At 40.4% G+C, this 26,720-nt stretch overlaps 1 protein-coding gene across 2 annotated transcripts in view; it reads left to right on the top strand.

Moving 5' to 3' along the window:
• Positions 1 to 1,871: 1,871 nt before the first annotated feature.
• Positions 1,872 to 26,720, top strand: part of LOC122564918 (SH2 domain-containing protein 3C-like) — a 189,707-nt gene continuing 164,858 nt past the window's right edge. Inside the window, exons 1-2 of one of the 2 annotated variants that reach the window (XM_087998325.1) lie at positions 1,872 to 2,151; positions 11,474 to 11,578. In XM_087998325.1, the coding sequence (XP_087854451.1) occupies positions 11,536 to 11,578 (43 nt within the window). In that variant the 5' untranslated portion in view covers positions 1,872 to 2,151; positions 11,474 to 11,535. Of the gene's footprint in view, positions 2,152 to 11,473; positions 11,594 to 26,720 lie in introns of both variants that reach the window. The other variant, XM_087998324.1, reaches the window with a different exon arrangement.

The raw sequence follows: 26,720 nt of genomic DNA, 5'->3' as shown, positions 1-26,720 counted from the left end.
TTCCCACTACTATCCTTGACTGGACCTATTCCTACCCTAGTCATTCTTTTATTCCTGAAGGTCAGAAGTCGCGTGACACCAAGTTTTGGTCCAACTGGTTGATTTGAAATCACAAGCTTTCAGAGTACTTCTCCTTCATGAGGAGAAGGCTCCACTTGACAAAGGAGCAGTGCTCCAAAAGCTTATGATTTCAAATAAAACTGTTGGACTATAACTTGGTGTTGTGTGACTTCTGCTGTTAGAAACAACAGAGGCCTGTCATTATCAGGGTGCCCCCACTTTCCTGGGGTTTCTGTGGGTGGCTTGTGGGGGTTATGGCAAGATATCAGTAAAGCCCTCAAGGAACGTTATTCTTCTTGTCCTTAACTGAGTGGCGAAGAGAGAACATTAGCAAAGAAAAATCCAGATTTTTGGAATGGCAATATCTGGAGTGTGGGCATTACTTGTATATGGTGTACATTTTTTACTAGCTGGAACTAGAAGCAGTCAGCAATAAAATGTGTGACTAAACAACAATACTTGAAGGATTTCACCCAAACTTAAAGAACATGAAACAGTGGGAGGAAAATACCTTGAAATAAATATTTAAATGAAATTAAATTGAATTGTTCCAAAGATAAGGTGTTGGGCTAGAAGCATTAATCATTGGGCTGAATGGCCTCTTTCCTTACTGTAGGGATTCTATGATTCTAACCCTCTTTCTCTCTCCACAGATATTGTCAGACCTTGTTCCATTCCATTTGAATTTTTATCAACATCTCTTTCACAATTAGCAACAAACCTTGCTACAAGGTCTATGCAAGGACAGTAGCTGCTGAGCTGTGCTAGTCTTCATGGCCAAACGACCTACTGTCCAGATTCATTCACAAAGAATAGCTGCCTGGATGATTTATTGAAAAGCATTCTACGACCATGTAACTGTGCTGTAGCAGGAATCATCGTCATCAGGAGGACAGTTGGAGGGCAAAAGATAAATGATGAAGAAAGATAAATGATAAAGAAACTAAGGCAAATCCAAATCAAGATTCCTGGGACAGCATGTCGAAAAAGAATTAGAAACTCGACCATTTGAAATTGTGACTTTCTCATTTCTGGCATTGCTTGACCTTGTTTGTTCAATCTTTCAGCCCTGTATATTTAGGTCAGGTAGTCATAGCAACCTAGGGAGCCCAGGCCTACTAAACCAGGTTACTAAAAAAGAACAGATTTTCGAAACCCTTTCTAACCTTCAAGGAAATCGTATCTGTGAAAGAAACAAACTACAAAAATACTTGCTTATCTGAGTTTTCTCTGACAAAGTAATATTCCCTTCACCAATGACCCTGCATTTCTCACATTTTTGCTTTGTTTTGTCAGAGTTCCAGAGTTTGCACTTTTAATTTTATTGTGTTTGGAGCTGCAGTAGACAGCAGTCAATCACCATTGTCAGTTCTCCAGCAGTACACTGTCTGTGAAAGCCTGCAGCCTATTACTTTCTGAATCAGAGATGAAGTGAAAAACACAAATGAAAAGAAAACTGACATAAAGACAGAAAACACTGGAAAAGATTGAGCAGTGAGAAAGCAGATTAACCTTCGAAGTGGAATCCCTCATCATAGTCCTGAGCTTTTAACTTGCCATAACTCTTCTATTTCAAGTAAAGACTTTCCTTGGAATAAAGAGTTCAATTCAGCACCAAATTGAGTAACACCAAATCCCTCCCCCTCCATCCATCCCCCTTCCAGACACAGACACACATACAGTGCACAATTACTATACATATCTGATTGGCTGCAAGGTCAGTTGCTTTAAAAATGTTGGTCCCTCCTTTATCTCCAACAAGCTTCCACTGTGTGTGCCGTACTTCACTTCAGTTTCGACTTGCCCCTTCTGACTGCACCATTCTATCCAGCTCTCCATAGCATTCTTCTCATCACTTGACCTTCACCCCTTCTGATGTCCAGAGTTCCCTTAGAGAAGCAACTGAAGCTCAGCTTGTTCAAAACTGATACAAGGCTCCCACTGTCCTTATTTGTCTGAGACACTCCAGCCATTGACTGTCACATCCGTTTTCAGAGTTTCCAAAAGGGGAGACAAGTCTGCGGGGTTTATTTCAGTAACAGCGCCGGAGAGATCTGCTCCATACCTGGGACACAGGCTCACAACCAACAGGTACTTCTAAACTGACAGCAAACTCTCTAGATTTTAATGAAAGTAGTTTGCATGTTCTTGTCTAAGTATGTTTAAGCAATACTAGTTCCCAATGAGATTCATACTCCTGTAAGGAGGGGATTTGTAGACAATCTAACCTTATCAAATCAGCACAGAGAATTTGCTTTAAAAAATAACCATAAAATGTAATTTTAATGAAGAAGTCATATATGTCTCCTAATTTAGTTAATTTTAATAAATTTTAGTTGTGCTAATTTTCTTCTTTCATTCTCAATGTAGCTTACTCTACGTTGCGTACAGTGGCATGTCTACCAAAGAATAGCCACTTTGGTTAGATGCCAACAAGCTTCTGGTGCCCACATTAATGTATCATACTTTGACTATAGTCAGCACCCTCAGCAAAAGAGAAGAGAAGTGGGCAGGAACATTGGGAGAAACAGGAAGGAAAATGCTGGTCAGGTTTTGTCTTTGTCACTTTCATCTAATGTCCCTACAGATGTCCCTTGGGCTAGTTACAGACTAATTCACAGGATATTTTAACTGGACACAAATACACTTTGTAGGAAGATAGAATTGACTGGGGCTTAGTGCTTTAAGGTTTGGATTAATACTCTATTTTGTATTGGATCTATTATTTAGTAAATACTGGACTGTTGTTTAGTTTGAACGCCTCTGTAGATGTGAATCATTGTAAGCAGTTCAGTGGCTTGTGCATTTTTGTCATTTAATTTAAAAAACCATGCCAGAATCAATATCTATCATTATTAAAGGAACTCTCATACCACTGGGCTGTACTCTTAGATGAAGGTTTATGAGAAGGAGATTGCTGTAAGTTCCTACAAGCCTCTTTTGAAAGATCTCAATTCCACTAATCATTTTTAGATAATTATTCAGTTTCCTTAGGCCTTATTTGCCAGCTTATTCCACAAGTCTATTAGTCTTTTGAAGTATGAAATAGAGTTTCCTTTTTCTCTTCTTCAGTTTCATATTTTTGAATTCAGTCCATTGAGTATAGAGGTTGGCATGTCACTTTGCGGCTGTATAGAACATTGGCAAGGCCACTTTTAGAATACTGCATTCGATTTTGGTCTCCCTGCTGTAGGAAAAATGTTGTTAAACTTAAAAGACCTCAGAAAAGATTTACAAGGATGTTACCAGGGTTGGAGGGTTTGGGTTTTAGGGAGAGATGAATTGGCTGGGGCTTTTCTCTCTGGAACATCAGAGGCTGAAGGGTGACCTTACAGAGGCTTATAGAAGAGTGAGGGACATGGATAGGGTGAATAGCCAAGGTCTTTTCCTCTGGGATGTGGGAGTCCAAAGCTGGAGGGCATATGTTTAAGGTGAAAGGGGAAAGATTTAAAAGACATCTATGGAGCAACTTTTCCCAAAGAGAGTGTTGCATGTCTATACATGTCTATAATGAACTGCCAGAGGAACTGGTGGAAACTGGTACAATTACAACATTTAAAAGGCACCTCGTTGGGTACCTGAATAAGAAAGGTTAGATGGAAATGGGCCAAGTGCTGGCAAATGTAACCAGATCGGTTTAGGATATCTCGTTGGTGCAGACAAATTGGACCAAAAGGTCTATTTCCGTGCTGTACATCTCTATGAGTCTGTAACTATTAAGCGTTGGAGCCTTTACAATCTTTAAAGTTCCAATTGCTCTCTTAACATCTTCACTACCTTTATAACTTAAATTTTTAATTTGGATTTATTTTCTTTGCTTCTCTGCATCCTTTAACTAAACAATATCCTTCTTATTATAAAATTCCCAGAATTACTTCCAATACTTAGTTGTCATAGTTAGATACAATACACAGTTAGTTGTCAACAGATTTTTCCATTACATTTCAAACACTTTGCACAACTCATAAAATTGGTCCATTACAAACTCATTTAAATTAATTTCCAAACAAGGTATTGAAGTTATGTGTTTTGATATATGAGAAATGATTTCCCTCAGAATTGTCAGATCTTGAAATTCTAACTTAAAAAGTGTTGATTCTCTAATTAATTTAGAAGTAGTGTTGGGCAAGGGCTTGGGGATGAGGAACTTTCAGGGCTTTGGACAAAATGCAGAGGATGGGGGATGAAGGCAACTACTTTTTCAAAGGGACAACATGTTTACGAAAAGCAGAAATTACTTAGATTTAGATTACTGGCTTAGATTAGATTACTTACAGTGTGGAAACAGGCCCTTCAGCCCAACAAGTCCACACCGCCCCGCTGAAGCGCAACCCACCCATACCCCTACATTTACCCCTTACCTAACACTACGGGCAATTTAGCATGGCCAATTCACCTGACCTGCACATCTTTTGGATTGTGGGAGGAAACCGGAGCACCCGGAGGAAACCCACGCAGACACGGGGAGAACGTGCAAACTCCACACAGTCAGTCGCCTGAGGCGGGAATTGAACCCGGGTCTCTGGCGCTGTGAGGCAGTGCTAACCACTGTGCCACCGTGCCGCCCACAAATGGTTCCTTCTGTGCAGTAGGTTTCAATGACTCCATTAAAACTTTCTTTATGAAGCTGAAAACAAGTCATGATGTAAGAAAACCCTGTTGAATAGACTGTGCTATTGGCATTGCAAACAGAGATCTAATGTCTCTCCACAGTATGGGAGAAGACTGAGATTGAAGATGCATAAGGGTTTGGAGGTCATGCTGTGGTTGTACAAAACATTGGTAAGCCACTTTGAAATACTGTATGCAATTATGGTCTCCCTGCTGCAGGAAGGAAGTTGTGAAACTTGAAAGGGTTCAGAAAAGATTTACAAGGACGTTGCCAGGGTTGGAGGATTTGAGCTATAGGGGGAGGCTGAATAGGTTGGGGCTATTTTCCCTGAAGCGTCAGAGGCTGAGCGATGACCTTATAAAGGTTTATAAAATCATGAGGAGCATGGATAGGGTAAATAGACAAGGTCTTTCCCCTGGAGTGGGGGAGTCCAAAACTAGGGGGCGTAGATTTAAAGTGACAGGAAGATTTAAAAGGGACCTAAGGGGCAACATTTTCTCACAGAGGGTGGTGTATGTATGGAATGAGCTGCCAGAGGAAGAGGTAGAGGCTGGTACAACTACAGCATTCAAAAGGCATCTGGATGAGTATATGAATAGGAGGGGTTTAGAGGGATATGGGCCAAATGCTGGCAAATGGGACTAGATTTATTTCAGATATCTAGTTGGCAGAGCCAATTTGGATCAAAGGGTCTGTTTCCATGTTGTATATCTCTATGACTGTATGAATCTATATGCCTGGCTCACTCTTGTGTCTTAGACTTACGTTCCAAGCATTGCTAGTGGAGGGCTTTGGACAGGACAGCCACCCACTCCCTTGTAGCTCAACTGTTGCCTGCAGAAAACTAATTATGGTTTAAGTAGTACAGTTAGCTCTGAACATATTCATGTTAGACCATAAGACATAGGAGCGGAAGTAAGGCCATTCGGCCCATCGAGTCCACTCCGCCATTCAATCATGGCTGATGGGCATTTCAACTCCACTTACCCACATTCTCCCCGTAGCCCTTAATTCCTTGTGACATCAAGAATTTATCAATTTCTGCCTTGAAGACATTTAGCGTCCCAGCCTCCACTGCACTCTGTGGCAATGAATTCCACAGGCTCACCACTCTCTGGCTGAAGAAATGTCTCCGCATTTCTGTTCTGAATTTACCCCCTCTAATTCTAAGGCTGTGTCCACGGGTCCTAGTCTCCTCGCCTAACGGAAACAATTTCCTAGCGTCCACCCTCTCCAAGCCATGTATTATCTTGTAAGTTTCTATTAGATCTCCCCTAAATCTTCTAAACTCCAATGAATACAATCCCAGGATCCTCAGCCGTTCCTCGTATGTTAGACCTATCATTCCAGGGATCATCCGTGTGAATCTCCGCTGGACACGCTCCAGTGCCAGTATGTCCTTCCTGAGGTGTGGGGACCAAAACTGGACACAGTACTCCAAAAGGGGCCTAACCAGAGCTTTATAAAGTCTCAGTAGCACAACAATGCTTTTATATTCCAACCCTCTTGAGATAAATGACAACATTGCATTCACTTTCCTAATCACGGACTCAACCTGCATGTTTACCTTTAGAGAATCCTCAACTAGCACTCCCAGATCCCTCTGTACTTTGGCTTTACGAATTTTCTCACCGTTTTGAAAGTAGTCCATGCTTGTATTTTTTTTTCCAAAGTGCAAGACCTCGCATTTGCTCACATTGAATTCCATCAGCCATTTCATGGACCACTCTTCCAAACTGTCTAGATCCTTCTGCAGCCTCCCCACTTCCTCAGTACTACCTGCCTGTCCACCTAACTTTGTATCATCAGCAAACTTGGCTAGAATGCCCCCAGTCCCTTCATCCAGATCATTAATATATAATGCGAACAGCTGTGGCCCCAACAATGAACCCTGCGGGACACCGCTTGTCACCGGCTACCATTCCGAAAAAGAACCTTTTATCCCAACTCTCTGCCTTCTGTCAGACAGCCAATCCTCAATCCATACCAGTAGCTCACCTCGAACACCATGGGCCCTTACCTTGCTCAGCAGCCTCCCGTGTGGCACCTTATCAAAGGCCTTTTGGAAGTCTAGGTAGATAACATCTACTGGGTTTCCCTGGTCTAACCTACTTGTCACCTCTTCAAAGAACTCCAACAGGTTTGTCAGGCATGGCCTCCCCTTACTAAATCCATGTTGACTTGTTCTAATCCGACCCTGCTCTTCCAAGAATTTAGAAACCTCATTCTTAATGATGGATTCTAGAATTTTACCAACAACCGAGGTTAGGCTAATTGGCCTACAATTTTCCATCTTTTGCCTTGATCCTTTCTTGAACAAGGGGGTTACAACAGTGATCTTCCAATCATCCGGGACTTTCCCTGACTCCAGTGACTTTTGAAACAGTGTTCTCTGTTTCACGCTTGCAACTAATGCACTGTGTAAAATAAACATGTCTGTGTTAAACAATCTATGTTAAAATAGTCTGGAAAACGATTTTTCACAGACATTCATTGGTGTGTTAGCTGATGAAATGACGCAGAGAAACAACATATGAATGTACTTGCAAAATGTAAGTGGTTTTAATGATTTAAATTCTTAGCAATGTCCCATTCATTACTTATTTCTTAACCAAAGTCATGAAAATGGACTAATCAATGATTCTTACATTGCTGCACAAAATTCACTGCTGCAGAAAAATTACCACAAAGGGCCTACATAGTCCTGACATTGTGAAGTCTCCATTCAGTCATTATTAAGGATTGCTCATGATGGCACTTGGAGGGGTAATTCTCCACAATTGAAGGGTTCCATGCTGCCTCTGCTCTAAGTGCATCAAAACACTGAGTTGCTAAATTACACTTATATTTTGAATGCTAAAATTGAACTGAACTACTACAAAAAGAAGAATTTCAGAGACATTATCAAATTGCTTTTTGTGGAATTTTGGTTTCCGCAAAGTGGTTGCCACGTTCCTTACATTGCAACAGTGATCACACTTCAAAAGTATATAAAAGTCTGTAAAACCACTCTGAGACATCCTGGTGTTGTGAAAGGTGCTATACAAATGCAAATCTTTTCTTTAATATCCCATGTGCGCATGTCTCCCTATGGTTAATTGCAGCATTCTGTTTTTATTAAATGTATGTTTCCGATATATAGCTTTATAATATTTTAACTGGAATCTTGTACTGAATCTTGCCCATTATTATCACAGCTTGCGACAACACTGACTTTCTGGGTGGCTTCTTTTGTATTTCTAAGTCAGGGCCTGATGATACTGTGTGGGGATAAAACTCAATGGGAACCTGCTCTCCTGGGATCAGCACTGAGTTTACAGGCCTGTATAATTTGACCTTTACATCCCAAAGGTCTTCAGCTAGTTTATGAGGATTGTCGTGTCATTACTAGTCTGCAATGTCCATTTGTAGTCTTGGTAATTAATTCTGAGAATGTGGACAGTAGTCAAATAATGTGACCAAGAGCTTACATTGTCTTCCTTGTAAAGAACCTTAGGCAGAGAGAAAGCTTTGCTGCAGTGACTGTCCATCTCCTGTACTGCCAGACATATGCATCACAGCTCATCAGTGTTTTTACAGCTCCCTTAATCACCTACAGCGGGTAGACTTCTGGTTTTGAAGCGGGCAGTGGGGTTTTGTAGTGGACCAAGTAGTTTTGGAGTGGACCATCTGGTTTAGTAGCGAGTAGTTGGTTTAGTAGTGGACAATCTGGTTTTGTAGTGGACAGCTCAGCTTACTAACAGACAGTATAGTTTTGTAATGGACTGTCCATTTTTCAGCTGGTCTGGCCATTATCTGGAACCAGAAGGCTCCACAATAGTGCTTTGACTCTTAGTCCTCTCAGTAAAGCAATGGCTGGGCTTTATGCTTGACTCCCTCCCTATCTACATCAGCTTCGATGCAACTTGGAAGCAAGAGTAAGGTTTTTTTGATACAGTTTTTGTATTTAATTTACAACCTGCTCCCCGCTGACTGCCCAATAGAAAAGAATCTCCAAATAGGATGCTGCCACTGTGTACGTGTTCTCATTACCTGGCATGTGTCACCAGGGTGGCTGGTTTCAATGCTGCTCAGTACTGGCCCCCATGACCATCGTGCATTGCAATAAGTAGCACCCCTACCTTGGAGCCAAAAGCCCCACATTCGGATCCCAGTCCAGGCTTTGATAGTCATGGAAGATACGTTTGTGACATGACCCAACAGGTTAATTATCAACCTGCAAATCACTTCCAGCATATTTACAGCAAGTGATAAGAAGTTCCATGTTAGCCAGAAGCATGCAGTGGTGGTAGTACAACAGCCTCCCATGTGAAAGGACTTCATGCAGAGGTTGTTGCCATGGGTTCCATGACAAATAGTTAGAGGGATTAGAGAAAGCGAGTGATAACCACTGCACTGCCTAACCTGTGGCACTCACATTATTCTGAATTGGAAGTGGGCTACTTATCCGGTTGTTGCTCTGATTGTTATGAATTGAATAACAGGGAGAGTTTGTAACAACAGATAGTGATCTGGTTTTGTACTGCCATAACTCTGCTGCAGATCAGGTGAGGCAATATTGAGGGTTATATGAAGGTTGTTCAAGGAATAAATTGTGTGGAATAAATTACATGTGATTACAGTTTGTACTCAGTATCTTGCCTATTTCCTTGCCTTTCAGGTCTGCAAGGTTTGTGGGTGTATGTTATTTCATAGACTGAGGCAGAGATTGAAGTTGGATCAATTTACAGTCAGTCACTTTGAAAAGTGTATAAATCATGTGGGGAGATATTCCCACTTGGGTCAACCTGACCTCAGTGTTGTGTAAACAACGAGTTCTCAGAATTCCCACATTCAGAGCAAAACTTTAGCTTTATTTATACTTTAAAATGCAGCAGCTGTCAATTTAACTTTGTGTCACTGATGGCACTAGGCTTCACTGTGGCATAACTTCAACTCAAAAAACATTAAATCCAACAGCTCGTCCAAAAATCAGGAGCTTGGAATTGGAATGAACTCACCACTTCTCTAACAAAGAAGCAACAGTGTGTAACCTTCCCAGTGAGAAACTGTTATGCTCAAGCCACAATGTTCAATCTTTTCCTATCCATTCTGGAGTTGTCCTCCCTGGCTGGAGTTATTCCTGGAGACTTGATCAAATGGTATCCTGATCCTGTGTTCCCTCTATGTGCACCATTTGATCACAGATGGTTTGATAATGTGATATCAGCAAGATATATTGCATTTATCCTACATCTCCATTTGATTATCTTTCTGACATCAACATCCTGGAAGTTACCATTAACCAGACACCTAACTGAACACATAAATACTATAGTTACAAGAACAGATCCAAGTCTGGCAATTCTCTGGTGAGTATCTCACCTCCTGACTCCTCAATGTGAGTCCACCATTTACAAGGCAGGATTTTGATGAAATATCCTGTACTGGCGTGAATGGATACAGCTCCAATAACACAAGATGCTCAACACCATCCAGGAAAAAGCAGCTGTTTGATCATCATTCTATTGAGCACATTAAACATTCACTTCTTACATTACCAACACATAGTGGTAGCAGAGTGTACCAACTACAGGAAACATGGTAGCAAATTATCAAACTTCAATAGCAGCTTCCAAACCCATGGCTTTTACTGTCTAGAAGGACAAGGGCAAGACATTACTGCCTGCAGGTTTTTCTCTATGCTATGCACCATCATGGAAATATATCATCCATCTTTCATTGTTGCTGGGTCAAAAACCTGGAATTCTCTTCCGAACAGCACTGGACTGCACAATGGAAGAAGACTGCTCAACACCACCTCTTCAATTCTCACTTATGGAAGGATAACAAATTCTGGCCCAGGCAGCAATGGTAACAATCTTGGAAAGAATAAAAATAGCTGTTGTGGATCAATAACCATTCATGGTGAATAACCCCATAATAGCTCTCAATACAAAAACCTTTCTCCTCTCTTCCCCTTTGGTTCTTCCAGTGTGAATCCTTGGTCTTTGTCTGTTGTCCTCCATCTCCAATACCAGAAGAAACATGCTTTTACTATGCACCAAAATATGGACCCAGGTTTTGTTCAGCTTTACTGGTTGCCCCTCTCACAGTGCTAACTTCCCAGGTGCCCCATGCTGCTAATGTTCCCAGCCCTGCTGGAAATTATGCCTGCCCCACACTCTATTCACCTGTCTCTCCTTTTCCCACTGGGCAGAGGTGGGTACTGCAGATGCTGGAGATTAGCGTGGTGCTGGAAAAGCACGGCAGGTCAGGCAGCATCCAAGCAGCAGGAAAATCAATGTTTCAGACAAAAGCCTTTCATGAGGAAGGGCTTCTGCCTGAACCATCAATGTTCCTGCTCCTCGGATGCTGCTCTCCCTTACCCCCTGCCTATTGCCACTCACTGTAGTGGTGAAAGGAATAATGGAGCCCAGAGCCTGAGGTTTCACTATGGTGACATCTTGGAGCAGGGGAGGGGAACAAGAAGCTGCTATTGCTGTGAAAAATTTGAAGGACAAAGTTCTCCTAGGCCATAACTGACGACTGACGACCCATCCAGGGAGGTTGGCAACATTAATTCACTCCCAATGTGCAGAATTCACAGAAAGCAAAGCTCTTTATAAAGCATTCCAGCAAAGTGATCCCAGTGTGTGGTATGTAATTATTAAATGGATGGAATTTGTAACACAGTACACCAGAACTATATCGGTGCTATTAACTGTGAGAAGATTGAGCCATTCATAGAAATTGCCAGCAGTAAAGTTGAAATCTTTCCTTATTTTGTGGGATGCTGAACTATTTCTGTTCCCTTCACAGGCTACTTTTACTGTCAATTTGTAGAGCTGTGATAGCCAGAAAACAGACGACATCCCTCAACTATGTCCAGCATCCATATTTACCCCAAGCACGAGAAATACAGAGGTGAGAAATACAGAGGTAAGCAATCATCGGGGGCCCATAATATGTTTCTGAATAAAATAAGATTCTGAGAATGTGACCAGAATAACTCATGGTCTAGGTTATTGCTTAATGTACAAAATATGTTGTGGGACAGGATTTAAATCCCACTCATAGCCCAATAAATTCAAACCACTGGTGGGAGGTAAATCACTGAGTTTCTTGTTGTGTTCTCTATCTCTAGTGACACCAGAGACTACCTAATGAAACACAATCTGCGCAGTGCCAGGCAAACATTAATAATAATGCATTAGGTTCCCACACACACTTCCAAAATGAAAATTTAGGGAGCAGTTATCCCAATTTATCACTGTGACCATCTCTGAGCACAAAATGAAGAAGTTATGAATAATCTGAGAACCGGATCATTCAAGATCACAGGCCACAAGTATTTTGTGTTATTTATGTGGGCAGAAATATGAATAATATTGTGTGACATGGTTCTATGCTGGAATATGTCACTTGGTATGACAAATATATACATACTTAGGGGGCCCTGAGAGTCAACCACATGAAACGAAGCTCAGTGCAAGCTGAAAGAACAGCATCTCATTTTTCACTTGGGGACCTGGAGACTTCAATGTCAAATGTAATAATTTTAGGGCCTGAAGACTTTCTTCTATGTTCTTTACACCTCCCACCCCAGGCCCTATCATTAAATGGGCTGCTTTCAGCAGACCCAATCCATTTTCACCTATAAATGGTCCCTATTATCAGCTTTTCTTTCTCCTTGGCTTACCATTATCCATATTTTTGTCCGCTTGTCTTTCTCTTTCTCTGGGCTCTGTCTCTGCTTATTGTGTACTCACCACTCCACCCCACCCCAACCCATATATACCATCTTTTTTCCAGCTATCATCAGTTCTGGAGAAGGGTCAATGGACCTGAAATATTAACTCTGCTTTCTCTCTATAGATGCTAGATTGATACCTGGAACGAGTGGACTGTCTTATGAGGATAGGTTGGACAAGTTGGATTTGTTCTTACTGGTATTATAAGAGTGAGGGGTGACCCAAGTGAAGTGTATGAAATCTTGAATTGTCATGACAAGATACACTTGGGAAAGATGTTTCATCTTGTAGATCAGTGCAGATCTTGGAGAATTGCTTTAAAATTAGAACATTAAAAATTGGAGCAGACATAACTCATTGGCCCCTTAGGTCTATTCCAACATATGTTGGCTGATCTGCCCTAGGCCTCAGTTCCTCTTTCCTGCCAATTCTTTATAATTCTCAATTCCTTGATATTGTAAGGTTGTTCCACATCCTCTTTAAATATTTAAGTGATCTAGCCTTACAGCTCTCTGGATAAGAGAATTCCAGACATTCACGACATTCTGAGAAAAAAAATTCCTTGTACTTAAATTTGAAATGAATGCCCCTTATTCTGGAACTACATCCCCTAGTTCACTAGTGGAACGTTATCAAACATTGATCCATTCAAGCCTGCTCATTCTTCCACTTTTCATTGGGATCACCATTCATTCATCTCAGCTTTAATGCATAAATGTGTAAACTGTTTAGCTGTTCTAAATAGTTCAGACCCTTTATCCCAGGAATCATTCTTGTGAATCTCTTTTGAATTGCCGTCTGTGGCAAGATATCCTTTCTTAAATACAGGGACCAAAACTCTACACAGGTCTATAGATGTGGCCTCACCAATACCCTATACAGTTTTAGTTGAACTTCCCAATTTTTAAACTCTAACTTACTCACAATAAATTACGTGCTGCACCTGCATGCTAACTTTGTGTTTCATGTGCAAGAATAACCAAATCAATCTGTGTTGCACTTTTATGGAGTCTCACACCATTTAAATAATAATCTGCCATTTGATTCATCCTCCCAAAGTATATGACCTAAGTTGCCTAAATTAAGTACCCTCTGCTAAATTTTGCCCAATCATTTAGACCTACCTTTATTCCCTTGTAAATTGCTTATGTCCTCATCATGACATGCCCTCTTGCCTGTTTTTATATCATCTGCAAATTCGATACATTACACTCTGCCCTTCCTTCAAGTCAGTAATATAGATCGTAAAGAATTGAAACCCTATAACTGATCCTTGTGGCATTCCACTAGTTACATCGGAAGGATGTTGTGAAACTTGAAAGGGTTCAGAAAAGATTTACAAGGATGTTACCAGGGTTGGAGGATTTGAGCTATAGGGAGAGGCTGAACAGGCTGGGGCTGTTTTTCCCTGGAGCATCAGAGGCTGAGGGGTGACCTTATAGAGGTTTACAAAATTATTAGGGGCATGGATAGGATAAATAGACAAAGTCTTTTCCCTGCGGTCAGGGAGTCCAGAACTAGAGGGCATAGGTTTAGGTTGAGAGGGGAAAGATATAAAAGAGACCTAAAGGGCAACCTTTTCACAGAGAGTGGTACGTGTTTGGAATGAGCTGCCAGAGGAAGTGGTGGAGGCTGGTACGATTGCAACATTTAAAAGGCATTTGGATGGGTATATGAACAGGAAGGGTTTGGAGGGATATGGGCCGGGTGCTGGTAGGTGGGACTAGATTGGGTTGGGATATCTGGTCGGCATGGATGGGTTGGACCGAAGGGCCTGTTCCTATGCTCTACATCTCTATGACTCTATAACATTTTATGTAGCATTTTATTGACCACTTTCACTGTCCCCTACATATCCCAGTTTCCTTTTATCAATTCTGCTTGTTACATCCTCAAAGAACTCTAGTAAATTCGTCAGACAATGATTTCTGTTTGACAAAGCCATGTTGATTCCGTCTGATTACATTAAGCTCTTCTCATTATTCTTCTATTTCTTCCTTAGTAATGGAGTTCAGCATTTTACCAATGACAACGTAAGGTTAACTGACCTTTAATTTCCTGCTTTCTGTCTTCTTCTCTTCTTGAACAGGAGTGTCATGTTAATGGCTTCCAAACTGCTGGGCCACTCCCAGAATCCAATGAGTTCTGAAAAATTTCAAACAAGGCATAGACCATCTCTGCAGCCACTTCCTTTAAAACCCTTTGATGCAGGCCATCAGATCCTGGTGACTTGTCTGCCATTAGTCCCATTAGTTTGTCAAATAGTTTGTCCGATGTGATGGAGATCTGTTACAAGATCTTTCTTCTTGAAATACAATAAGGTTTTCAAGTCCCCAGGGCCAGACAGGATCTATCCCAGGATACTGTGCGAGGCAAGAGAGGAAATAGCTGGGGCCTTAACAGATAGCTTTACATCCTCTTTGGCCTCCAGCAAAGTTCCAGAAGACTGGAGAAAAGCTAATGTTGTACTTTTGTTTAAGAAGGGAAACAGGGATAATCCAGGTAATTACAATATAGTGAGCCTGATGTCAGTGATGGGGAAGCTGTTGGAGAAGGTGCTGAAGCAAATGGACTTGTTTGTAATCGACAGCACAGGTTTGTGCGGGGAAGGTCACGTCTCACCAACTTGATTAAGCTTTTTGAGTAGGTGACAAGATTGATTATTGGGATAAGGGCAGTGGATGTTATCTACATGATTTTGTAAGACATTTGATAAGGTACCTCATGGCAGGCTGGTACAAACAGTCGAGTCTACTTGGATCCAGGGTGAGCTGGCTAGATGGATACAGAACTCGCTTAGTCATAGAAGACAGAGAATAATGGTGGAAGGATGATTTTTGGAATGGAAATTAGTAACTTGTGGAGTTCTGCAAGGATCAGCGCTGGGACCTTTGTTGTTTCTAATATATATATATAAATGATCTGGAGGAAAATGCAGGTGGTCTGATTTGTGGATGACAGCAAAATTGGCAGAGTTGCAAATAGTGAGGTGAATTGTCAAATGGTACAGTGGGATATAGATAGTTTGCAGATTTGGACAGAGAAATCTGGACAAAATGGGAGGTGATGCATTTTGGAAGATCAAATCCAAGTGCAAATTATACAATAAATGGCAGAACCCTTAGGAGCATTGACATACAGAAGGATCTGGGTGTATAGGCCCACAGATTCCTGAAAGTGGCAAGATAGGTGAATACATTGGTCAAGAAGGCATACAGCACACTTACCTTCATTGGCCGGGGCATTGAATATAAAACTTGGCAATTTGTGTTACAGCTGACAAACTTTAGTTAGGCCACATTTGGAATATTGTGTGCAGTTCTGGTCACCACACTACCAGTCACCTGGTCTGGAGGGCTTAAGGTATGAGGAGAGGTTGGATAAACTCGAATTGTTTTCACTGGAAAGATAGAGGCTGAGTGGTGACCTGATAGAGGTGCATAAAATTATAAGAGGCATAGATGGAGTGGATAGTAGAAGGCTTTTTCCCAGAGTGGAAAGGTCAACTACAAGAAGGTACAGGTTCAATGTGAGAAGGGAAAAAACTTTAGGGGAAAAAGTTTAGAAGTATCTTGTTAGACACATGAATGTGAGCCGACCAGAGGAATAGATACTGCACACGGCCAATACGTATTGGCTTTAAATAAGGATTAGGAAACAATGCAGACTTGCTGGCCCGTTCTTGTGCTGTATTGTATTGTATTCTCATTAGTAGCTTTGTTATCTGATATATTTAGAATGTTTATAGTTTCCTCTATGGTGAAGACCTATGCAAAATATTGCCTTAAATTATCTGCCACTTCCTCATTCCTCTTATTAATTCCCAAGGGTCCCTTACTTATCTTAGCTATTGCTTTTTCATATTTCCACAGAGCTCTTGCTCTTTGTTTTTATATTTCTTGTCAATTTACTTTCATAATCAATATTTGCCCTCTTTATTAGCTTTTTAGCCAACTGTTGCTGGTTGCTAAAAAATACCCAATCCTCTGTTTTTTATGCCTTAGGTTTTGATTGAATATTATCATTGCTGCCTTTGTTAATTATAGGCAGTTAAACTTTAGTTAACCTTTTTGACTGGAATAAATTTTTGCTGAGTGTTTTAAATATCTGCTTAAATGTCTGCCACTGCATATGCAATGACCTTCCCCTCAGTCTATTTTCCCAGTTTGTTTAAGATAATGCTTTCTCCGCACATCTGTAATGGCCCTTATTTAAGTTGAGGACCTGATCTGAGACCTGAAACTGAATTTGAAATTCTACAAAGTTGTGATTGCTACCCCTAATGGATCCTGAACTACAAGGTCTGTTAGTAGTCCTACTTCATTACATATGAATAGATCTAAAATAGGTTGTTCCTGGATAGGTTCTGCTCTAAGAAACAAGCCCTGATACACTTCTATGCATCTATGTTACCCTCACTCTGCTAATTTGTCCAGTCAAAGTGCAGATTAAAATTACCCTGATAATTGTAATGCCCTTCTTATCTGTCCCTGTTATTTCCGAATTTTTTCTTGGTCCTATAGTGAGGCAGTTCTTTGGGGCGTGTAGACAACTTCCCATCCATGACTCCTTTCCCTTACTATTCCTTAATTTCAGCCAAACTCTACCAACATCACATTTCATATTGCAGTAATCGAGTTGCTCCCTCACTGTTGTCAGCTATGGCTTGGTAAGCCATCGTCAGAAAGTACAAGATCTACTATATCACTACTCACCGCCACAATGATACTTCCATTATTAACAAAGCAAACCAAGCTCCTTTTCCCTTTTACCTATTTCTCTGGAATGTTGAGTATCCTTCGGATTTTGAATTACGACTATTTATCCCTCAAACATCACAAAAACAAGTGAACTAATCATTGTTGATTGCAGAATAAATTGCGCAAGTTGACTGATGCATTTCCCACATTGCAACATTTCTACACAAAAAGTGTCTGTAAAGTCCTTTGGGACAGTTTGAAGTTGTGAAGAATGCTATATACATGTAAATCTGCCATTCTGGCAGACCTCTATATGTTTACTTCACCGGGCTTAACAGAGTTCAGCTCTGGTAGTGACAGGCTGGAGTTCATCAGACTTTCAACAGTGCTGCAGCAACCCATAAAACACATCAATGACAATATCTTGTGAGGAGGTCAATGGCCAGGGAGCAGTAAAGAAGGTTCAATACAATGCATGTAACCTGAATAAAGAACATTTTCTTTTCCACATGGAACACACAGTCGTTACCCCTCCACAGAACAAGATTGAGGAACAAGGCCAAAGTTGAGAGTGGGAGATTCTCACTGAGTGATGAAACCACTGCTATTTAATAGGCAGGCTAATTTAATTAAGATATGAAGTTATAACTCAGGCATGTTGGTTGAGTGCAATGCAAGACTGTGATAGATTAAAGAGAACAGCACAAACTCTTGCAGCCTCTAAAAGTTTTTGCTACATACTGGCACCCGCCCTGCTCCGGTCCTTCCCTTTTCGTAAAGAAAGGGTAAAGAAATGTTAATTTTTGCAGCATTTCATAACATTTTCAGCACTTTGCCACCAATGAATACTATTTAAAAAGCAGAAGCTATTATTTTGATGACAAATGTGGCCAATTTCCAAAGTAAAATCTCAGCATTAGCAAATGACCAGTTGAAGTGGTTTTGTTGGAGCCGTCGAAAAAGGCATGTTCATCAGGACCCCAGGGTAATTATCTTGATATCTTTTAAATTGTGCATGGATATTTAAGTATGAGTGCAGGCAAATGGGTGTTTCAGTTTAACGCTTCATCCCAAAGTCAGTGCCTCTAGCAATGCAGCATTCCCATAATGCAATCCTAAACTATGTTCTCAAGTCTGTAGTGTGTGTTTGAAGCCACTGTATTCTGATTCAGAGATGAAAGTGTTATAAATGGAGCTATGCTGAAGTTGCTGGTTTTTGTTTAGATTCAATACTTGGTCTGCAGTGAGTTAGCTGATCCTAGTTGAGGTCATCTTACAGAATAGGGCCTAGAGTTGGCTTTTTTTAAAATGGGTTTATATTTGCTTTCATTGCCCCAGGTCAAAGGAGGAAAACTGGCCAGCATTCCTTGCTTTCCCATCCTCTTTTCTTCCTGACATACTTCATAGAATCATAAAATAACACAGCACAGAAAGAAGCCACTCACCCTCCCATGCTTTTTCTGGCCCTTTGCGTAAAGCTAGCCAAACTATTTTGACTCCGCAAGGTTTGTGAAGGTTTGACTCCCTTACCTTTCCTGTTAACTTTGTAAATTTTGAAAAGAATTAGAAACAGAATGTGCAGAGCTTCAGGAGCAAAGGCAGAGTGATGTGGGATGAATTGTTCATCAGAGAGCTAGTATTGATGTAACGGGTCCAGTGGCCACCTCTGTGCTGTACCCATTCTGTGATTCGATGAATTCGCTTTTTAATATTAATATTACATTTATTGACATCACAAATTAAGGTGGAACATTCCAAATAACACCCTAATGAGAAAAAGTATTTCTTCATGTTGCCTTCGGTACTTTTACCTTCAATCTTTGTCCTTTGGTTACTGCCCCCAACTGCCACTGGAGGCTGTTTCTCTTTATTTACTCAGATGTGCACATGTTTTTGATTAATTCCAGCTACAGGGCTCCAGCTTTTGTCATGCTTGTGGAGTGCTGTAATGAAATTCAGAAACTTTTTAAAGGGATCTCGTCATCTGTTCACAAATAGCAGACCATGAGATATCATCACTGTTTAAAAGGAGAAAATGAAAGAGTCCCATCCTCATGGGATGGCGTTTATTTGCACCACTTGATGTAGTACTGAGCCAAACAGCCCAGGAAGGTCATGGGTTCAGTTCCAGTTAGTAATGCATTAATCAGTCTCAGCTTTGAAGGCACTAATTGAAAACAGCGAGGCAGGGCAGGGTAGGTGGGGTGGAAATTAGCCATGGTTCCAAGCTCTTGATTATTGTATAATCCTGAGAGAAAGTACATGCATTTGGAGTCAAGACAGAAGCAGTGATATACTATGTAGTCAAATATCTCATGAACATTTGCCACCTGGGAAAATACTATGTGCATGATTGTGGAGTCATTCCTCAGCCTTTAGGGGAGAGTAAAGCAAATACTTTCTCTCGATTCCTCAATGTTTCCAGTCATTGTGGATATTTTGCAATGTGTTTGCCCAATGTTGCTTGATATGCAGTCTAATATATATGAGAAAGAATGACAAGGAGATTGTGCAAGTATATAACCAGGGAGGAAAGTAAGGGCAGTCAGAATAGTTACATATTCTTTGAAGCCTGGGTAATGGAGGAATTCCAGGATCTGTGCTGTGTATAGATGTTTATCCCAACACAAACTTATGTTGTAAACAATAATTTGTATTTATATAAAATATTTTCATTTATATTACACCTCTGAGACCTCAGGACATCTGAACAGACTCTACAGCCAACAAAGTAAAACAAAAGTATTTCTGTAGCACAATCTCTGTTGTGATGTTGTAAGCATCCTTGGTGTTGTAAAATGTCCCAAGGCATTTTATAGCATTAACAATCAAACACATTTAGACACTGAACTTTGAGATGTCAACTGTGATCAAGTCTATTCCTGTAAGTTTCATCATATGACTGGCCTCCATGCTTCAGCCATGAGTTGGCCAAGACATCCATTTCTCTATACCAATCAGAAAGCAAAAAGACTCACTAACCAATTGGTTCCTGTTTGACTATCAGTCAAATCGCTTTTGTTTCTTCCCATTTTCAATATCCTTCTAATTGGCAAAGAGAAATGTTCAAAGAAGTATGCAAAACAATCTTTTTGTTTAATAGCTTCTTGATTTTTTCTCCAAGTTGCATGCAGCAGTATCCTGGAGATTGAACTCCAATTCCTGGAGGATTGAAAACCCTGAGGTTGACCCAGGCAAATAAATATTAGGAGAGGTGGCCAAAAATGATGTCAAAGAAGTAGGAAAAAGAAGCAAGAGAGACAGTGAGACAATTCCAGAACTTGTGGCCAATGCTGTTGAAGATATAGCTGCCAATGGTAGAATGCTAACTATAGAAGTTCTTTGAGGTTCATCAGAGTAGCAGCTTTTGTTGGGCAATATAGTGAATGGAAAAGCAATTGATATCTGAAATGCAAGCAATTGCAATTATACAAAGCCTTTTCCTTCTGCATTTAAACATGATTCTAGTAGTCAAAGACCTTCAGATCTAAGGCTGTGGTGTGGCATCTGACAAAGGAGTACTCTGAAAGCACTCTGTGATTTCAAATATACCTGTTGGACCACAACCTGGAGTCGTGTGACTTCTGACCCTATATAACTGAAGTATAGCTTCCCTACTTTTGTACTAAATAAACAATAATGCTCCGTTATTTTTCCTAATTACTTGCTGTACTTGCATACTTACCTTTTAATAGTCACACTGTAGGACAACCAGATTCCTCTACATCTCAAGAGCTCTGCAATCTCTTACCATTGAGATATGCTTCATTTTGTTCTCCTGCCAAAATGGACAACTTCATACTTTTCACATTATATTCCACTTGCCAAACATTGGCTTCACAACTTATTTTCCTACCTATCTTTGTATCATCGGTAAATTTAACAACCATACTTTTGGTAGCTTCATCCACACATTAAATGAAAAGAATTGAGGCTTCAGCATTGTTTGCTTTGGCAAACCACTTGTTATGTCTTACCAAACAGAAAATTACCTATTTATGCCTTCTCTGTTTCCTGTTAGCTAGTCAGTCTTCTATCCTTGATAATATATTACACCAATAGCATGAGTTTTTATTTTCCACAATGACGTTTGGCGTGGCACCTTATCAAATACTTTCTGAAGATCTAAGTGTAGTACATCCACAGTTCTGCTTTATTCTCAGTACATGTTACTTTTTCCAATAGCTCAAATGAGAACATCAGAGAATAAATTGGTTAAACATATTTTCTTTTCACAAAACTGTTTGTGGGGGTGGCATGGCTACTCAGTGATTAGCACTGGGCTCACAGCACCATGGACCCAGGTTTGATTTCAGCCTCAAGTTCAAAGTTTGTGAGAAGATTTGTAGCTCAGGTGCTCGTTGTTGTGGTTCTGTTCGCCGAGCTGGGAATTTGTGTTGCAGACATTTCGTCCCCTGTCTAGGTGATATCCTCAGTGCTTGGGAGCCTCCTGTGAAGCGCTTCTGTGACGTTTCCTCCAGCATGTGATGCTGGAGGAAACATCACAGAAGTGCGACACAGGAGGCTCCCAAGCACTGAGGATGTCACCTAGACAGGGGATGAAACGTTTGCAACACAAATTCCCAGCTCAGCGAACAGAACCACAACAATCAGCCTCAAGTGATTGTGTGGAGTTTGCATGTTCTCCTCTTGTCTGTGTGGGTTTCCTCCCACAGTCCAAAGATGTGCAGGTTAGGTGGATTGGCCATGCTAAATTACCCATAGTGTCCAAGGATGTGCCAGCCAGATGGATTAGCCATGGGAAATGCAGGGTTACAGGGATTGGGTAGGGGGTGTGTGTGTCTGGTTGGGTTGCTCTCTGGATGGTCAGTAGAAACTCAATGGGCCAAATGGCCTGCTTCCATACTGTAGGGATTCCATGATTCTAGTTGACTCGATCTGATTATCTTGAATTCATTGCATTTCCCTGTAACCACGTCATTAGCTTCTAATTTTCCTTATGACAGATGTTAAACTGACTGGCCTATATTTCCTATTATCTGTGTCCCTTTCTTTTTGAGTAAGGGATTTACATTAGCTAGTTTCCAGTTTAGTGGAACTTTCCCTGATCTTAGTGAATTTTGAAAAAGAAATAAAAGCAATGACTCACACAGCTAGTTCTTCTAAGACCCTAGGATGGAAACCATCAGGACGCATGACTTGTTGCCATACAGTTCCAACAATTTGTTAAGAGCTACTTCCTTGGTGATAGTAAGTTTCTGGATGTCATCTGTCCCTTCCAATTCCTAATAGATTGCTATTTTTGAGATGTTATTTGCATCCTCTTTGGTCATGACTGACCAAAAACATTCATTCAATTCCTCTTCTCATTTTCTGTTATAATTCCCAGTCTCATTTTCTACTGTACTGACACTTACTTTGCTAAAAGGTTTCATTTTTAACTAGCTGTAGGAACTTCTACTATCTGCCTTTATATTTTAACTAGCTTTCTCTTATGCTCTAATGTTTGCTTTCTTCTTAACATTTTAATCATTGTTTATTTTCTTTTATAGTGCATCAAATCTTTTGATCTGCTTTTGCACAATTATATGCTTACTCTTTCAGTTTAATATTATCTTGAACCTTTTAATTAACCATGGACAGGGGGTTCTCCCTTGTAGTGTTTCTTTCCCTTTGACATGTATCTATTCTGTGCATTCTGAAATGTTTCCTTAAAAGTCTGTCACTATGTCTCTATGTCTCTATTGGCCTATTCATTAAGTTACCAGAAACACTTCCTCAAGCTCTGGTTTCATGCCCCCAGAATTGCCCTTTTTTAAGTACAAAATATTAGATTTAGTCCCACTCTTCTCTCTTTAAAACTATACGTAAAATTCAATCATATTATGATCACTGCTACTTAGAGGTACCTTCTTGAGAAGGTAATTAATTAATCTCGTCTCGTATACCAGGTCTAGTATAGTCTGCTGTCTGGTTTGTCCAGAAGGTGCTGTTCTGCACAAACTATCTCAAAACATTTTATGAATTCCTCATCTAGGCTACTTTTGTCAATCTGATATCTCCCATCTTTATGTAGACTAAAATCCCCCCATAATAATCATTGTATCCTTCTGACAAAATCTCATTATTTCTCTTTAATATCCTTCCCTGCCATGTGGTATTGACATAAATGGCAGATTTTAAAGGCTGGATCTTGATAGATGATTGTTAACAGCTTGACCCCACTATCTGATTATGTTATCAGCTCCCCATGACAGTACCCAACTAGAATTAAACAGAATAATTTAAAAGTGTTTATTTAATATCATTAGTGAGGTGCTGGGAAATTTAAGAATGACAATGCCATCTGCTTAAGAGTAAATTGGCAGCCAATCCCATATTTATCTGATGATGAAGCCCTGAAATGTACAAATTCCTTACTGTTCAGTCTAATCTGCACAATGCCAAGTAGTCAAACCTCTTCACATGGACTCTTCCAGAATGAATGCAAAATTCTAATGCCTCAGTTAAACTGTCATTCAAGTACTAACACACAAATATGAAGGGAACTTTTCAGGAAATCTTAAGTATCACTTGTCACTGCTGAGTTAATGAAACACAAGCTAGATCTCACCATAAACAGCAAAGAATCCAATCATATTTGTATAAATTGCTTAATTTTCATCAGGCTGAACTAATAATACTGGGTCAAAAAAGTTGGAAAAATGGGACCTCATAAACTGTGGTTTGCAAATTCCTGGTCTCCACATCAGCTTAACATTACTCAGTGTTTGGTTATGGAATAGCTTTGTAAGAGTAAGGTTGGGTGGGGAATAGTTTATGGGAAGGTAAATAAATGGCAAGTAATAAATTTCTATTTAAAATTTCCCACTCGATTGCAGTACTGAAGTCTGCAGGACTTCCTTCACAAATATCTGACTATCTCTGAAGGATATCAACAATTCTGTGAAAGCTGTGTTTGCTTTTAAATTGGTAATTCATATTTTGCATTTCATCCATGCCATTCTCTATACCCCATGTTACTGGTAATTTGTACTCAATTGTTGGGAACCCAACTGAGCTCATGAACTCATTAACTGGGATAGAGTAGGGTGCATGTGGGTATTTGCAGTTCAAGGGTACTCAGTAGGAAAAAATATTACTTTTCAAGATTGTTTAATCAGAAACATTCTCTCAAGAGCTGCAGCTTTCTAAAGGGGCATCAGCATGGAACAGGGATCAGGTACCTTACTCAACCTCTCAAACCTTGAGATGCTGCAGTGAGACGTGATAAACATCCATGCTTGTAGGACCAGTGAGTTACAGTGATATCTCTTTCATAGAGATGACTTACGTGCGGATAGTGCTAATGCTCCCTGGAGTTTCCTGGAATTAAAGATTAACCTCAAAGATAACGCTAAAAGCATGTCAGGAGATACATAAAACGGGTATTTAAAAGTTTTCTTTTTAATTCAATACTTTTTATTAATATTCATTAATTAATTAATTTTATACATTCTAAATTATTATTTAGAAAAATATTAGAAACAGGATCAGAGAATAAGAACATAGGAGGCCATTTGATCCTCTGACGTGTACAAGCTCTTTCAAAGGACAATCTAATTAGTCCCACTGCCCATATTTTCTCTATTGCCTTGCCGTTTGCATTCTAAATTCTACCCACACATTACGTTAAAAAGGTCTGCCCTTATGTTGTTGCAATCACCTTACAGCTGTGCCCTCTAGTTATTGACCCTTCAGCTGTTGGAAAGACTTCTCTTTACTTACTCTATCTAATCCCTTTGTGAACTTCCGGATATTACTACCAAATTTTCTCTTACCTTTCTCTGCTGTAAGGTGAACTCCCCAGCTAACCATGTAATTATATTATTTCACAAGTAGAACTGTGCTAAGTTAAATTTCTCCAAGATCTTTAGATCCTTCCTAAAATGTAGTGCCCAGAGTTGAACGCAATATTCTAGCTGTAACTGAGCTGATGCTTTATGTAGGGTTAGCATTACTCCTTGGTTTTTGTACTCCATACATTTATAATGCTTAGGGTCACATTTATTTTATTAGAAACTGCTTTGTTAAGATGTCCTGTCATCTGCAAAGTGAGGTGGGGAATGTGGGGGTAGGGGGGGATGTTTGCAGAAGGATAATGAAGAGGCCAGTCAGAACCCCCTTCATGGAATGACTAAAATTTTCTTCTCTTGACACCCAAAGATGACCAAAATACAGCCAGTGCAAAGGGGTGGCCTTTCTCAGCTGCAGCATGGACTGAGAGAGAGGGCAGCATTATATTAACATGAAACCAAAGAGCCCCTCCCTCTCACTAACCCATGTGACCATCCCCACAATTGCCATGAAGGATGGTCACAGTTTGTTGCCATCACTTGCCCTCTGAATAAGATCGTCCTCTACCATGATGGACTAGTAGCTGTGGACAGTTGGAAGTTAGAGGGTACCTACAACTTGAGATGCCATCACTCTATCTCTTTCTCTTTCTCAATCTTATGTGTGTTGACAAACTGTTACCATGTCAGACTTGGAGAGAGGCTTCCTATTAGCCCTGTGCCCACTTACAGTCCTTAATTGGATAGCAAACTCGTTGTGTGGCTATTCCTTCTGAAATCCTGTCAGGGAACTGTCTCTAACATGGTGTGGGGGTGAGGACCTGGATTTAATCCGGATGTCGGGATCCCAACGCTGAAACAAAATCCAACTGAAAGGGAGTGTTCATTTTCCAATTGGTGTGGGAATAAGACAAGGCACCATGGAAATGATTGTGCCAGGTAGCCTTCATTTGGAGAGTTAGGGGCAGTTGGGTGTGGGAGACCATGTGATAAGACACCCTGCAATGTGTTCAATCTAGTTAGCAATGTTATATCAGTCAGTTTGACAACAACTGAATCCATAAGCTATTGGAGCAGAAGTAAGCCATTCAACCCATTGAATCTAATCCACCATTTAATGAAATCATGGCTTATGTGATAATCCTCCCCTTAACCTTTGATTCCCTTACTGATTAAAAATCTGTCTCTTTCAGCCTTGAATATCATTAATGACCGAGCCTCGTCAGCCTCTTGTGGTAAAGAATTTCATATTTCATGTCCTCTGAAAAGAGTCAGGTTTTTTTTCAATCATCTCACCTTATGCAAGAGATTGTACGTTTTTCTGGCTCCTTATCTCAGGTATCAACTAACATCAAAATGATCTGGTCATTATCACATTGTTCCCTCCGGGATTTTGCTGCATTGTGGCAGTGGCTACAGCTTAACATTGGCTGAAAAGTGCTTTGGGTTACGCTGAGGTCACAAGGGTGCTATGTGAATACGTGTCTTTTTCTTTTGTTATTTATCACATCCATCGTTGCGGCATCTGAATGATGCCCTGGGTTGAAGCTAAGCATTTATCTTTGGTGAATCTTCAGGAAGTGCAGTGGTGTCCACCCAAGGTCAGTATCGGGCTTGTTTGGGCGCTGTCAGGATTAGTCACGCAGGGAAACTCTTTCTGCACCATTACTCAAATTGGGCAGACACAAGAATTTTATGTTTTGCAGATGAGATAGAATATGAGCTCAATGTCTGGCTGAGGTGAATTCATGGATCAAATTGCCCTTGGCCAAATGCAAGTTGGCATTCCAATGGAAGGAACAATTTTGTTGCCAAACTG

The sequence above is a fragment of the Chiloscyllium plagiosum genome, unplaced genomic scaffold (genome assembly GCF_037043375.1).
Source record: "Chiloscyllium plagiosum isolate Xiang-an unplaced genomic scaffold, Cpla_swu_hap1 HiC_scaffold_21, whole genome shotgun sequence".
NCBI lineage: Eukaryota > Metazoa > Chordata > Chondrichthyes > Orectolobiformes > Hemiscylliidae > Chiloscyllium > Chiloscyllium plagiosum.
This window is presented reverse-complemented; position numbering and strand designations above follow the sequence as displayed.